Genomic DNA, 13,351 nt, shown 5'->3' on the forward strand with positions numbered 1-13,351 from the left:
GACGAGACTGAACCATCACGAGTCACGACGGCTTGGCACGGCATTTTGCCGTTGGTTGCGTCCAAGACGTCCCACCATATAAGCTCTTTGCCCTGCCCGTATTGGGAGGGATGGGACTTGGAGTCATGTTTTGACGATGCACTAGAAAATGTTCTCGCGGTGTGTCCCCATGACAGAGATCTGATCATATCCCTACACAGACGCGTACGCGGTCCGATCAGCAGCATCAAGCACACAAATATTCCGCGTCATGCGAATGCACCGCCTCACGCTTGATGACTCACATTGACCCTATACTATGGGACAGAAACACCGCCGACCGTTCTCTGCCGCCCCAATCGCGGCGATGGCGCTGCTCAGCAACAGTCACCCGCTGTCTGCTCCTCGCAGGCCCCAAGTCGGCAGAAACACGACGAGGTGATAGAGACATCCGCCTCTGCCAGCGCCAGTTTGAGCTGCTGCCTGATGATAGTCGCCTCCGCCGTGCGCCCCAACCGACCCAGACACTCGTGGTAGCCATGCAGCGCCCAGACGTTGTTCGGGTGCTGGTGGGCGCGCCCTGGCGTCGGTGTCAGACCCAGATCCTCCGCGTACGCTTGCGCGGCCTGTTCGATCGAGCCTTGCTCCAGCGAGAGAGCCGCAAAGGCGTGGCGCGCAGGAAGCATCCATCCCCAGGGCTCGGCGAACCCCAGTCCGTCTTCGAGGGATATGGCCTCGCGGAGCCTGGCAAATGCAACAATGTAGTTGCGTCTCCTGTACTCCATCTCGCCGTCGAGCATCGCGGAGGCCACTTGGAGGATATCCACCACCCTGTTCGGAAAATCGAGGCGTGTAGGGGGGACACGCTGGGCAGCAAGCCTGAAGAGCTCACGCGCCCTGTCGGCCTCGTCCAGCTGGCCGGTTGACGCGTGTGCGATCGCCTTCCCGTAATACCTCATGACATTCGTCACGCAGTACAGGTCTGCGTCCTCCAACGGCTCCAGGCCCTTGAGCTGGTCCCACATGCCGAACCGAATCAGGACGTGGACGCGGACAGCCAAGAAGAATTCCATCCAGTTGGCGAGCGCGGGCGTCTCAGTACGAAGCGCGTCCTCTGCGATGGTGGCCTCCATTCGGTCCGTCGCCGACAGCGCCGCCTTGGACTTGCCTGCCAGCATCGCCGCGTAGATGAGCGAGTGGTAGTCGTGGAGACGGTAGTAGCCGTAGAACGTGGGGGCGCTGCGTCGCGCGAAGAACTTGTCGTCGGCTGTCGTGGCTTTGAAGTTGTACTCGACAGCCCTGCGATAGTCTCCGATGAGCACGTCGATATGCGCGGGCATGTGGTATGTGTGGCCCGTGTCGGGGACCTGCTCGCGGATCATGTCGGCCGCCGGGAGTGCTGCCTCGGGCGTCGCTGACATTTCCATCAGGTGAATGTACATGTGTGCAGGCCCTGGGTGTTTCTCGACACCCGGTAGCGTCAGCGCCCTTTCCAGAAGCTGCCTGACCTCGAGGACGGGCGAGGTGGTGATGGGGAGACCGGTGGCGGTGTCGAACAGCTTCCTCGGGGCACAGTTCATCAGCGCGTCGGCAAACAGGGTGATGAGATCAAAGTCATTGGGATCGAATTGACGGTACACACTTCGCATGGCATCTGCGTATGCCCTCTGGCAGGCGACAAAGTCCTTGTTCAGATCGTCGTCGGGATACCGCTTGGCAAGGGCCTCGATCAGGGCCTGCTCCCAATCTGTCGCCTTGCTGGCATGTTGGAGCGCCAGCTGCGCGTATCGGTAGCACGACCGCACCGCATTGATGCGGTCTTGCTCGTCAAACAGCGCCCACGTCTTGTTGTAGTTGGGACCAGCGCAGAACGCGACGCCCCAGTACGCGAGTGCACACCCGTCATCGTAAAGGAGGGCTTGCTTGTAGCAAAAGATGGCCTCGTCGTGATTGAAGCAATATGTCCAGACCAAGCCTCGATTGAACCACGCCTGGGCTCCCGCCGATCCTGTCGTCACTGTGCGGCTGAGCTTGCCGAGGTCGAAGTAAGGTTCGCTGATGGCCTGCTTGGCTGGCAGCGTGGGTGGTGTGAGGGATCCCATGCTGCAGACGCAGATGCGTGTTGTGTGGGAGGAGACATCCACGCTCGCTCGGTCTCCCGCAAGTAGCAACGCCATGTACCTTCATGTTGCCGAGCAGTCCCGTTCTTTGCGGGGATGCGGGCTCGCTTACTAGCGGCCGAGTGCCAGTGCAATTGGAGCAGCATGTCGTGATGACTCCAGAGTTTGACAGAATGCTCGCCATCCACGTTGTGAGGGGATGTCAGGTGAAAGCCCACCTGACCCTGGATCCGATCAACTTGACCAAGAAATCTTATCATTCCACCATGTCTGCGTTAATCACCCCTCCCGAGCTTCGACGACGTTGGGTCACCCGCCAGGAGATTGCCCTGCTCGACGTCCGCGAAGAAGGACCCTACTCCATCTCGCACCCCCTTTGGGCCCTCAGTGTGCCAATCTCCGAAATCGAGGACAAGTTGCCCTCCTTGGTCCCCCGACTGTCGGCGCCCATCGTCGTCTATGACGCTGGCGAGGGCTACGTGGAGCGCGCCGTCGCGAGCGTCGAGGCTCTGGGCTACCACGACGTCGCCATCCTGGAAGGTGGTCTATCTGGCTATGCCAAAGTGGGCGAGCTCTACCGCGACGTCAATGTCCCATCCAAAGCCTTTGGCGAGCTCGTAGAGGCCATCCGACAGACGCCATCCATTTCCGCTGAGGATGCAGACAAACTTCTGGCGAGCAATGACAATGTCGTGGTGCTAGACGTCAGGAGATACGAGGAGTACCACATCATGAGCATCCCGCACGGCCGCAGCTGCCCCGGTGGCGAGCTCCTCTATCGCATCTTTGAAGCCGCGCCCTCTTCCGATACCACAGTGATCGTGAACTGCGCAGGCCGCACACGGGGGCTCGTGGGTACGCAGTCTCTTTTGAATTCTGGGGTGCCTAATAAGGTCATGGCGCTAAGGAATGGCACCATTGGATGGACATTGGGAGGGTTGCCACTCGATCAGAACAAGGCGGTCCGAGTTCCATTGCCCTCGCAAGAAGCCGGCGTGAAGGCACGCCACCATGCGGAAGCGTGGGCGAAGCACGTGGGCGTGCCGGTTATTGATGCGGATGAGCTGGCACGACTCGTCCAAGACAGGGACTCCCGGTCGCTGTACCTACTAGACGTCAGAGATCCAGAGGAATACGCGGACGGGCATGTCAAGGGTTTCACGTCTGCGCCTGGCGGGCAGCTGGTCCAGGCCACTGATGAATGGGTTGGTGTCCGAGGGGGTCAAATTGTGCTCTACGATACGGACGGCGTGAGAGCCCGAATGACAGCTACATGGCTCCTCCAACTTGGCTGGGAGGTCTACGTCCTGAGCGAATCGTCCCCAGTGCAAGATATCGCCCCAGATCAAGAAGCACCCTCTTGGCTGGCAACAGAGCTTCCAAGTATCACAGTGGATGAGCTGACGAGCATGGAGCAAGTGACAGTCGTCGATCTTGCACGGAGTCCCGCCTACAAAAAAGGCCACATCCCAGGCTCATGGTTTGCCTCAGGTCCAGAGCTCGTGCGCGACCTTAACAACATGCAGGATGCCAAGAATAATATGGTTGCTTTGACTTCCCTGGACGGACGTATTGCTGCGGCGAATGTGCAGCATGCACGAGACATGACCGGCCGGCAAGTCGCATATCTAGTGGGCGGAACGCAGGCTTGGGTGGAAGCTGGGAGACCTCTGGAAACAGAGCCGCGTTGGCTCTCCCAGCCAATTGATGTGTACAAGAGGCCGTACGAGGGTACCAGCAATGCGCGCGAGGACATGCAGGCGTACATTGACTGGGAGCATCAGCTAGTTGCGCAGCTTGCCAACGACGGTGTAGCCTGCTTCCATGTGAAGCGAGGGATGGATGATGGTGGGGATTAGATCTGATCTCTGCCAGACCTCCTGAACAAGGTGGTCATAATCACAGTCCAAGTTGACTTCCGCAAAAGCTACTCAACTTTGGCAATGTGCATCTACAAGAACATTGACATCCCGATGGCTCGGGTGAAACGCCTCGCATGCACGCTGTAGACAAAGACCATTGGGATCTGTTTGCAAGTTTTGTTGTGCCAGCTTGTGGAATGCAAAGCCACGCGCTCGTCTCAAGCTCCGATATTGGAGAGAATGAAAACTGTCAATGTGTATAGGACAGAGTACAGGCCGGGTAAGTTGGGCCAAACAACACGATGGAGCAACCCTCAGCACGAGGGATGACCCTTCATATGCAGCAACCAGTCGTCACACAAAGGATCTTCATCTTCTATGGACAGGCGGGATGACACCATCAATTGATAGCGGGTACGACTGGCACAGCTTCAATGGACCTCAAGAAGTGGGAAAACAGGCTACAACAATGATATCGAAATGGGCCCCACGTCTGACAGTTCCGGACGCCGTTCGAGATGGGAAGGCAGCAAGACGAAAAGAACATTGCGCGAGTGCTGTCGGACATGAATGCTAATAGAACGAGGGCATATTTCCACACGGCATTTCAGAGACGCTACCTGCTGAGACTGCGTTTGTGGTGTACCACCAGAAGTCCGTGTGAGCTGGGCATAAACCGTAAACATGCGCCCGGGTCGCAAAGTGCATCCAGAAAGTTCTCGTTCTGTGGAAATGAGTGGAAGTCGCTCTTGGAATTATGCCTGTTCCGACTGTATACAAGATGTTCATGGTGTTGTTATAAGCTTCACTCTGGCTTCACAGCCTGGGTGACCATCGAGGCGGCAGCGGTAGTGCGATATTGTGTGGAATTTCTTGACAGTATTATGTGACGAGTAGGTACATGTTGAAGATTGATCGGCGATAGAGACCCGGCTGAGACTATTCCAAGTCGCAAGAGATGAGTACTTCGTCGCGTCATGAGACGCAGGGACTAGTTTGCTGCGCGTTGCTGGGTGTTGTCACACAAAGGGGCGGAGGACTTCACAAACTCCTCGAAAAGGCGCACTCTACACGCATTTTACGGAAACACATCTTCTTCTCTGTTATGGTGCGTTCTCCGCTCTGATACTTCATCCTACACTTTTTTACATGTACTTCAGCCTACACTCTGTTACTTCATCCTGCGTTCTAAAGCCTACTTCTCTTGACCTTCTCTTCCACAACAACCTGCCTTCACAAGTTTATCTCGATCACTCACACTTATTCCTTCATACTCTTCCCTACCTATATATAACATCCAGAACGCAAACATGGCCCCGACAACCCCTCCAAAGAAATCTCCGTCAAAGTCAGCCAGCCCTCCGACCAACGAAACAGAGCACCTGAAAGCGGGAGCAAAGACCACTTCATCTTCACCCCCGGTCAAGGTCAAAACCGAAGACGACTCTGAGCGCGACTCGCTGTCTGCCGTTCCGCCCCCACCCAGCACTTCTGACCAAAAAGCCTTCGAAGTAGAGGAGCAGACTGCCGACGAGATAGTCGCTGATGTCAAAAACCTCATCCCCAATGAGGTTCCAGCAAGCTTGGCAGCTGAGCAACACGAGTCTTTGAGCACGTTCGTGAGGGTCTTGGAATACCCAGCGGAGATTATGCTGACATGGAATGAGCAGCTTGTACTGTGATGCGCTGTTTACGGATCTGACCATCGCCTGCAAAGACCAGACATTCAGTGTGCACAAGGTCGTCGTGTGCACGCAGTCTAGTGTCCTTCGACATTACGCCATGACACCGCCAATGTACGTTGCCTATTCGGGGGGAGCTTCAGAGAACGCGGCATAGTACTCTGGAGCAGTTTAAAGATGGAGTCCTGGTGATGCGCATCTCCCGAGCCGACCTCATGCAAGCGGCCATTCAGTTTCTGTACCTCAAGGTGTACGAGCTGCCTTCCCCGGCACCTGAGAAGAAGGTGTGGTCCACGAGTATGAGCCGCCGTCCGTTGCAGATCCTTTTACATCACTGACCTACCTTTAGAGCCCAAGCACAGCGTGGCCGAATTCCTTTTCAGCTTGGAGCTCTACGACTTGGCCGATAAACTACATCTGCCCACCCTCAAGACCAACATTGTCCAGCAACTCGCCAAGTGGAACACGTACAAGCGCAAGGTGGTCAACTTTCCCACGTTCCACGAGGCGATCAACTTTATTGCGGACAACATCAGTGACAAGAACGATCCCATTCACGACGCCGTTGCGAACGTGCTCGCCCGCAACAAGAAGGTTCTGCGGACGGGTGATATGTTGGAGTGGCTAAAGGTGCGCCCGGAGATGATTTTGGATCTCCTGGCTCGCATTTGATACAGACGAGGCACGAAGACATTTTCCAAAACAGGCCTGGTCTCCTTGTATCAGATCCTACCTGGACTCTGGTCCATTTGGTACCCGTCCGGCAACAGTAGCTGGATTTGGCGTCGGTCAGGGAACATCCAGTTCACTGAAACATTTCACTGTCTCGTACCGCAGTGCAGCATTTAGCATTATTCACTTGTTTTCCTTTCAAGATTGGCAAAAAAAAGTATATGTCCAGTGCATGTACATGTCCTCAGCATGCTGCGTTCAGCCCTCCCGTATGCCTCAAGGCGCAGCCGTCGCAGCGGCAGCCAAGACGCTCGAGACACTGGTATAAGCAGGTTTCTTGTTAAAGTTCTCATCCCACAGCAGCGCGGCCCCCGATCCAGGGAACGTGCCGGGCACCCACGAATACTTGTCCGTATAACCCCAGACCGTGACGCCGACGCAGTCTTCCACGTCGAGGCACGAGCCGACGACATTGGCATAGTCATCGCCCTGCGTGGCGAGAGCCTGGTCACTCGGCGGCATAGACGCGTGGCGAATGTCGAGCTCCGTGTAGGCCACGTCGACACCGAGGGCGGTGAAGCGGCGTAGCGTGTCGGCGAGCTGATCGCGGGTGGGGGTAGTGCCGACGATGAGGTGACCTTGGAAGCCGACGCCATCAATGGGGGCACCGGCGTCCTGGAAAATCTGCACAATTTCAAGGGCACGCTCCGTCTTTTCCTGGTTGTACTCTAGGTTGTAGTCATTGTACCACAGGCCGGCGTCGGGGTCCGCAGCCTTGGCAGCGTTGAAGGAGATGGGGAGGAAGTCAGTGCCCAGGGTGTTGTAGAAGACGCTGCCACGCCAGCCACCGTCTTCTTCGGCCGCCTCGTTGACGACGTCCCAGTGGTAACACTTGCCCTTGTAGTGGCCGACCACGTTGGCAATGTGCACCTCGATGACGGACTGGAGTTCCTCTCGGGACCAGCTGCGGCTAGATACTGTCGCGGGGGAGGGGGGGTGTACACGTCAGTAAGGCCGTCTTTGAGGATTATTACGACAATAGAAGACAGCTTACCCCATCTAGGCAGCTGCGAGTGCCAGGTCAAAGTGTGACAACGCAGGATCTGACCATTGCGGGCCGCTACGTTGGGCACAATGTCGCCGCTGTCGTAGTTGAACTGGCCCTGGTTGGGCTGGACGCTCTCCCACTTCTGGCCGTTCTCGGGGACCAGCTGGCCGAACTCGTCCGTGTCCGAGGCGATGCTCATGTACTGCGAGTCGCCGGTCTGGCCCCCACCGATGGCGGTGCCGAAGTACTCGAGACCAGCAGCGCGGGCCAAGCTGTTCAGCTGAGCTTCCACCACAGCCGAGCCAGCGGTGGCCAAGATGGCAAGAAGTGATCGTGTGTGCATTGCGTCGGTCAAGGAGAGCCTTTGGAAAGATGTGAATTCAGATGTCGAGAGACGATACGCCACTGAAAGGGACGACGAGTGGACTAGAACACCTGGGGAGATGTGGAAGTCTTTTATACTAGGAACGAGAGGAAATACTTCATCCTGCGTCTCTGGCTCACGTCGAGTCTTGTTTAAAGTTGCCACATGCCGCCCCAGATTCACCACCGCCGAGCCAGCGTTGCTTGCCAAGTCAGGGGTGCGGAGGCAGATGCCTCCGGATCGGCAGATGAAATAGGCTAAATGCATGTGTGCAGCCATGGTCTGGGGAAGTATTTACGCGCTAGCCAAGCATACCACACTCGCCTTTCTCCCCTCTGTGTGTTTTACTTGCATCTTGCGGTCTGGAACCGTATGTTGAGTGCAGACGTGTGTGCTTGCTTGCACAAGCCAACGTGGTGCTGGAATTGGGCCCGGCCGGCTCATCGGAGGTTGTTCCACTTATATCCCCGCGTCCGAGTCCGAACCGTTATTGTGGGGAAGTCGGAGGTCCGCTATCTAGCATGTCTTCGATTCATCCACTAGACCGACACACTCCCACATGTCGATTTGTAAATTTTGCTTGCCGATCTTTTCAGACACGGGGTTCAGCCAGAATTTGGCTCTCTATGACGACAACGCAGCAAGCACACTTGCCAGGCTGAATAGCGAGCCTCCTGCCCTTGGTGGTCTTCACGCCGCGGTTACATATACAGGTACTAGCAAACGGCTATTGAGACCATACACTGCTCGAGAGAGTGAATCAGATAGTATAGGTGTATCTGTGGGCCAAACCTCAATGTACGTCAAACAGCCCAATCCAACATCTACAGTGCCCTTCCATAATGAAATCTTCATCCAAATCCAACGCCCAACGCCCCGCTAGAGCACAATTCGCAAAGTCATCATACGAACCAATGTCTCCAACCGCTATACGGTTTGAATACCCCAGTTGGGGGCCCAAAGAATGGTGCCCATGAGGCACCCTGATATAATCCCCGTCACAGGCACGGTGATGATCCACCCCAGATAGATCCACCCCACGAGCTTGGGGTTGATGCACTTCCAGTCACCATTGGCGAGGCCAACCCCCACGGTGGCGCCGGTGATGCACTGCGTCGTGCTGACAGGCAGCTTGAGGCGCGTGGCCATGAGCACCGTCACGGCAGACGCCAGCTCCATGCAGAAACCACGGCTGGGCGAGATGAGGGTCAGTCGGTTACCAAGCGTCCGCATGACGTGGTACCCAAACGTCAAGAGCCCGAGCACAATGGCGGTGCCACCAAACGCGAGCACCCAGGCGGGCACATGCAGCGAGTCGACCACCTCGCCTTGGGACCAAATATCGTAGGCCGTGATGAGGGGCGAGATGGCGTTGCTCACGTCGTTGGCGCCGTGTGTGAACGATGCCGCCGCCGCCGTCAGGATCTGCAGCGCAGAGTACATGTACTCTGCGCGGTTGTCAAAGTGCGCCGCGCGGGCGTGCATGTCTTCGATATCCCACTTGAGCACGAGGTTGCGCTTCTGCATGCTGACCACGTCCGCCTCGATCCCGCGCAGGAGGAAGCGGTTGACGCGCCAGCCGATCACGGGCCAGCTGTTCCACTGCCCTGACGGTCGGGGGGGGATAAAGGCATCCATGTTACTGCCGTTCACTTCCCGGGGCGGTGTCGGCCGGCGATGCGATGGTGAATTAGATTGGATGGCGGGCATGGGCAGCTCCAGAAACTCAGGCACATCGTTGGAGGGTGGCTGGTCGTCAGGGGTCTGCACGGACTGGAGAAGTGTCTCGGAGGCGCGGACGGAGGCGAGCTCTTCGGCCGTGAGATGGCCGCGGTAGTAATCCTTGATCTGCGGCTTGACATAGCCAAACGGTGTCGGGGGCGGCGGCTCGCGCTTGAGCAGCCACGGCCCCTTGAGGCAGTGGTACCATCGCAAGGTCCAGTCCTCGCGCATGATGCGGACCCAGAGAAAGGGCATGATGAACCAGGCCTGCAGGACGACGACGCCGGTCGCGGGCACGAGGACGGCAATGATGATGAGAGGGGTGGACATGTCCTGGCTCTTGACGCCCTTCCATGCGACCAGCATGGCGATGGCACCGACCGTCGCAAAGGTGAAGAAGGGTATTGTGTAGAAGGCTCGCTTGACTGCCGTCGGCTTCGCCAGGACAAGTGTCTTTGTAAAGAAGAACATGAGTCCGCCAATGACGCCGGCGATTCCTGGCGCGATGATCCAGGTGGCGAAGATCTGCGAGACGCCGTTGAAGCCCCAGTGCACCTTGTCGATGCCGACACTCGCTACCGCGGCGCCGACGATGCCTCCGATGATGGAGTGTGTCGTGGACACGGGCATGCCATACCTCGTGGCAAAGGTCAAGAAGATGGAGGACGCGATGACGGAGCACATCATGGCGAGGAGGAGCACTTGGGGGGACGCATCGTATAGGTGTGGGTTGACGATGCTCGTGCGGATCGTGTCGGACACGCGGTCGCCCACCGCAATGCTGCCTGCAAACTCGCAGACCGAGGCGACCACCATGGCTTGCTTCAAGGTCAGCGACCTTGAAGAGACGGACGTGGCGAACGAGTTGGCGACATCATTGGCGCCTGTGGTGGGAGCAAGGTCAGTCAGTCAGTGGCCTTGCCCTCTCATGTCTCACGCAAGGGGCAGCACCCACCAATGTTCCACGCATCGAGAAATGTGAAGATGAGGGTCAGCGCAAAGATATAGTCGTACTGATGGAGCACAGTCATGATGCAGGCAACCCTCGAGGGGAGCCATGCGGCTCAGGGCGTCTGCCTGCGTTTGCGCCGACGGTGCTGTCTGTGAGGTGGCTGTCGAGGACAGGCGCGTCACTATGCGATAATGTGCCCTTCAAGCGAGAAGATGATCATCCCATATGGTCTTTGTTCCTTGGTGGTTTGGACGCGGCGGCGGCGGCTTGTCTTGCCTGCTAGGTGTGTGACAGGCGACGATACGAGGGTACGTCCGGGGCGGAGTGTGGCATTATACGGAATGACCACGGACAATGAGAGGCTGCGTGCGTGGATGGAGGCAGGACAGCAGCACAACAAGCGCGCGATACTCGAGAGGAAACCTGAGCGAGCGAGAACCCTTGAACCCAATGCCTCAAGTACTCACTCGACTAGTTCGATCGACCCACTCATGTGAGCATCAGTACAAGCGTGCCAGTTCTTCGGACAACTGGGTGCCCGTGGCTCGATCCAAGATCCACCCACCGAAACGCTGAACCTGGTGGCCGTGCTCACGGGGCTTGTTGTGATTCGACGATCTGGGGCCTGGGCATCGCCATGCTCGGATGCCGTCTCGAGTCTGACGGGCACTTGACATGCAGCCACGCCACAGCGAGAGCAATCGAGCCCAGGATGATGCTCTTGGAGGGGACTCGGAAGCGTGAACCCTGCAAAAGGAAGGACGGGCGGACTGCGCAAGATTCGACGACTTGCCCATAATTATCAAAGCTGGGCTGGTGCTGGATGCACGTCGTCGTGGAGTAGCGGCCAATGGCGTGCGGGTTATCGCCCACGAGGTCTCGACCTCGACGCTCATGGCGGCGCAACCAAGGGTCAACTTCAAACTCCGTAAAAATACCTCTAGCCTGTCTCCGCAATCGACAAGTGAAGGCAGAGTGCAGGCATGATCATCCTCAATGTCTTCTCTATTGACCGTGTGAGCCTCAAGTACACAGCCAGTGACGGGCAAACAACACCCACATCGTCTGCGTTCGCACGGCACTTCACACTCAGTAGAAGATGGCAGGATCTGGCAAGCCACACCAAGCGGCACGAAACTCAACGACAAGGTGTCTTCAGCTTCCAGGATCATCAAGCTATCCCGCCCACGTGGACCGTTCGCTTAGCTCCCGAGACTCGGTCGCGGGAGGCCTGGCGCTAGTGCCTGTGGTCACAGATACTGGACAGGGTACGTACTGTAGGGCAAGACAGGGCAACAAGTGTGCAAGTAATAATCAGGCAGCCAGTGACTGTGGGTGGCCATCTCCTCGATGGAGCAAGCCGTCTAATGTTAAATCATGTGGACATGATGCCCAGACAATGTCCGTATGAGAACGAAGCTTCGAGGCGCATCCGGCCACGTGGATGATAGTGGCAGCTCCTGGTCTCTTGGACCTGCTTGCTCCTCGCCGTGCACGGGCTGCTGCTGGTCGTGTCGAGGTGGTAGGGACTGCAAAAGTCTTGTTGCACCCTACGTGTAGACTGGCCAGCGTACGACCGTCACTGTCTCGAGTCGGGTCGGCCCCCCACCCCAGAGATCATCGCAATCGCCCCCACGGCCCTCCACGGAGGATATGAGGGCACTCGTACATGTGGTAAGGAGGATCAAAGGCCCGCAGACCTGCTGCCTTCCTTCCTGTACGTAACGAGGAGGATGATCTGACCGTGATGGAACGCCACGGCACAAGGGCTCACCCCCAACGAACCTCTCGCGTACGACAGCGCCGAAGAGGTTTTCGAGAAGATGCCCCCGCAGATCATGATTCCTACCGCATGCGGTGGCATGATAGACCCCAAGGCCGCACGGTAAGGACAAGACCACGAATTGCACCAGTGCCCGCCTGAGACATACTCTCTGTCCCTTCCAGAGACAACTCCAAATCTTTGTAGCGAGTGCAAGGGCAACGCCACCGGTGGTCAGTAGTGTGCCGACGGGACAGGCTGAGCAGCTTCAAGCTACTCTAGATCTCCTGTCACCGCCGGGGTGGAACATGGATGTGTGGACATGAGAATGTTCAGAGTCGCGATAGAGAGCGCGGGCGACAAAAGGGATTTGTGGAGGACGTGTGAGCGCCAGTTCGTCATTCACCGTTGAGAGATGAAAGAAAGTGCATGTGCTCATCATATCAAAGTCGTGTCTGCTAACACAGGTAACGAACGGTCTTTCCTTTTTTTTGTGGGGAACCCGCGCCCTACGCGAATTCCCGTCGTCGCATTCCGATCCTCGGCCCACCACAAAATGTCATCATCACCACCATCTTCCCCCATTGCCACCTTGACTCTCTCACGTCTGCTTCTTCCTCTCCCTTTGCAACCCACAACAATGACACGACAAGCACTTCTACGCTCCTTCCCTCGCATTGTGCCGCCCACGAGGGCAATCAGCATACGCACATACGCCTCCTCATTCCGCCCCGGCCCCGCGCCCCCCAAGCTACCCGCCGAACAGCAAGCCGAGTTTGAGCGTCTCCAGCGCCAGGCAGCCGTCTCGTCGGCCTTCAACCCGCCCACGAGCGCTGACGCCGCATCCCCAGAGTCCAAGACGTCAGAGACCGCCGCTGCCGCCAAGGGGACCCCAGGGGACGGCGAGGGGGAAGAGGAGGCCTTCAACCAGGGTCTCTTTCGCGGCGCCAAACCAGAGTTTAGGGGCGACGTGAATCCCAAGACGGGCGAGGTTGGCGGGCCCAAGAACGACCCGCTGCGATGGGGCAGCTCCGGTGAATGGACCTACAATGGTCGCGCGACGGACTTTTGAGAGAGGAGAGGGATGGGTCTCTACAGAGCAACGACGAGCGATAGGTCCGCGACCTGGGCCGCCTTGGACTCCGCGTCACGCGTACAATTTGGACTCTACACAATCGATATGCGTTG

At 57.5% G+C, this 13,351-nt stretch overlaps 6 protein-coding genes across 6 annotated transcripts; 3 read left to right on the plus strand and 3 right to left on the minus strand.

Moving 5' to 3' along the window:
* Nucleotides 1-356: 356 nt before the first annotated feature.
* On the minus strand, nt 357-2,081 carry J7T54_001431 (uncharacterized protein; the record flags this gene model as incomplete). The annotated part of the gene is made up of 1 exon (XM_051506308.1): nt 357-2,081. One exon carries the CDS (start codon nt 2,079-2,081, stop codon nt 357-359), a length of 1,725 nt encoding a protein of 574 aa, XP_051362325.1.
* A 191-nt stretch (nt 2,082-2,272) lies between these two features.
* Nucleotides 2,273-3,958, plus strand: J7T54_001432 (uncharacterized protein; the record flags this gene model as incomplete). Its single annotated transcript, XM_051506310.1, has 1 exon — nt 2,273-3,958. One exon carries the CDS (start codon nt 2,273-2,275, stop codon nt 3,956-3,958), a length of 1,686 nt encoding a protein of 561 aa, XP_051362326.1.
* Nucleotides 3,959-5,271: 1,313 nt separating this feature from the next.
* On the plus strand, nt 5,272-6,315 carry J7T54_001433 (BTB/POZ protein; the record flags this gene model as incomplete). Its single annotated transcript, XM_051506311.1, has 4 exons — nt 5,272-5,576; nt 5,632-5,757; nt 5,801-5,940; nt 5,993-6,315. The coding sequence occupies 4 exons, from the start codon at nt 5,272-5,274 to the stop codon at nt 6,313-6,315; spliced, it is 894 nt and encodes a 297-aa protein (XP_051362327.1).
* A 276-nt stretch (nt 6,316-6,591) lies between these two features.
* Nucleotides 6,592-7,706, minus strand: J7T54_001434 (putative glycosyl hydrolase family 10; the record flags this gene model as incomplete). The annotated part of the gene is made up of 2 exons (XM_051506312.1): nt 6,592-7,292; nt 7,370-7,706. The coding sequence occupies 2 exons, from the start codon at nt 7,704-7,706 to the stop codon at nt 6,592-6,594; spliced, it is 1,038 nt and encodes a 345-aa protein (XP_051362328.1).
* A 948-nt stretch (nt 7,707-8,654) lies between these two features.
* On the minus strand, nt 8,655-10,480 carry J7T54_001435 (Phosphate-repressible phosphate permease-like protein; the record flags this gene model as incomplete). Its single annotated transcript, XM_051506313.1, has 2 exons — nt 8,655-10,333; nt 10,405-10,480. 2 exons carry the CDS (start codon nt 10,478-10,480, stop codon nt 8,655-8,657), a joined length of 1,755 nt encoding a protein of 584 aa, XP_051362329.1.
* A 2,323-nt stretch (nt 10,481-12,803) lies between these two features.
* J7T54_001436 (uncharacterized protein) lies at nt 12,804-13,235 on the plus strand (the record flags this gene model as incomplete). The annotated part of the gene is made up of 1 exon (XM_051506314.1): nt 12,804-13,235. The coding sequence occupies one exon, from the start codon at nt 12,804-12,806 to the stop codon at nt 13,233-13,235; it is 432 nt and encodes a 143-aa protein (XP_051362330.1).
* Nucleotides 13,236-13,351: the final 116 nt, after the last annotated feature.

Source organism: Emericellopsis cladophorae, assembly GCF_022114955.1.
Source record: "Emericellopsis cladophorae strain MUM 19.33 chromosome Unknown NODE_21_length_315015_cov_118_186755, whole genome shotgun sequence".
NCBI classification, from domain to species: Eukaryota; Fungi; Ascomycota; class Sordariomycetes; order Hypocreales; family Bionectriaceae; genus Emericellopsis; species Emericellopsis cladophorae.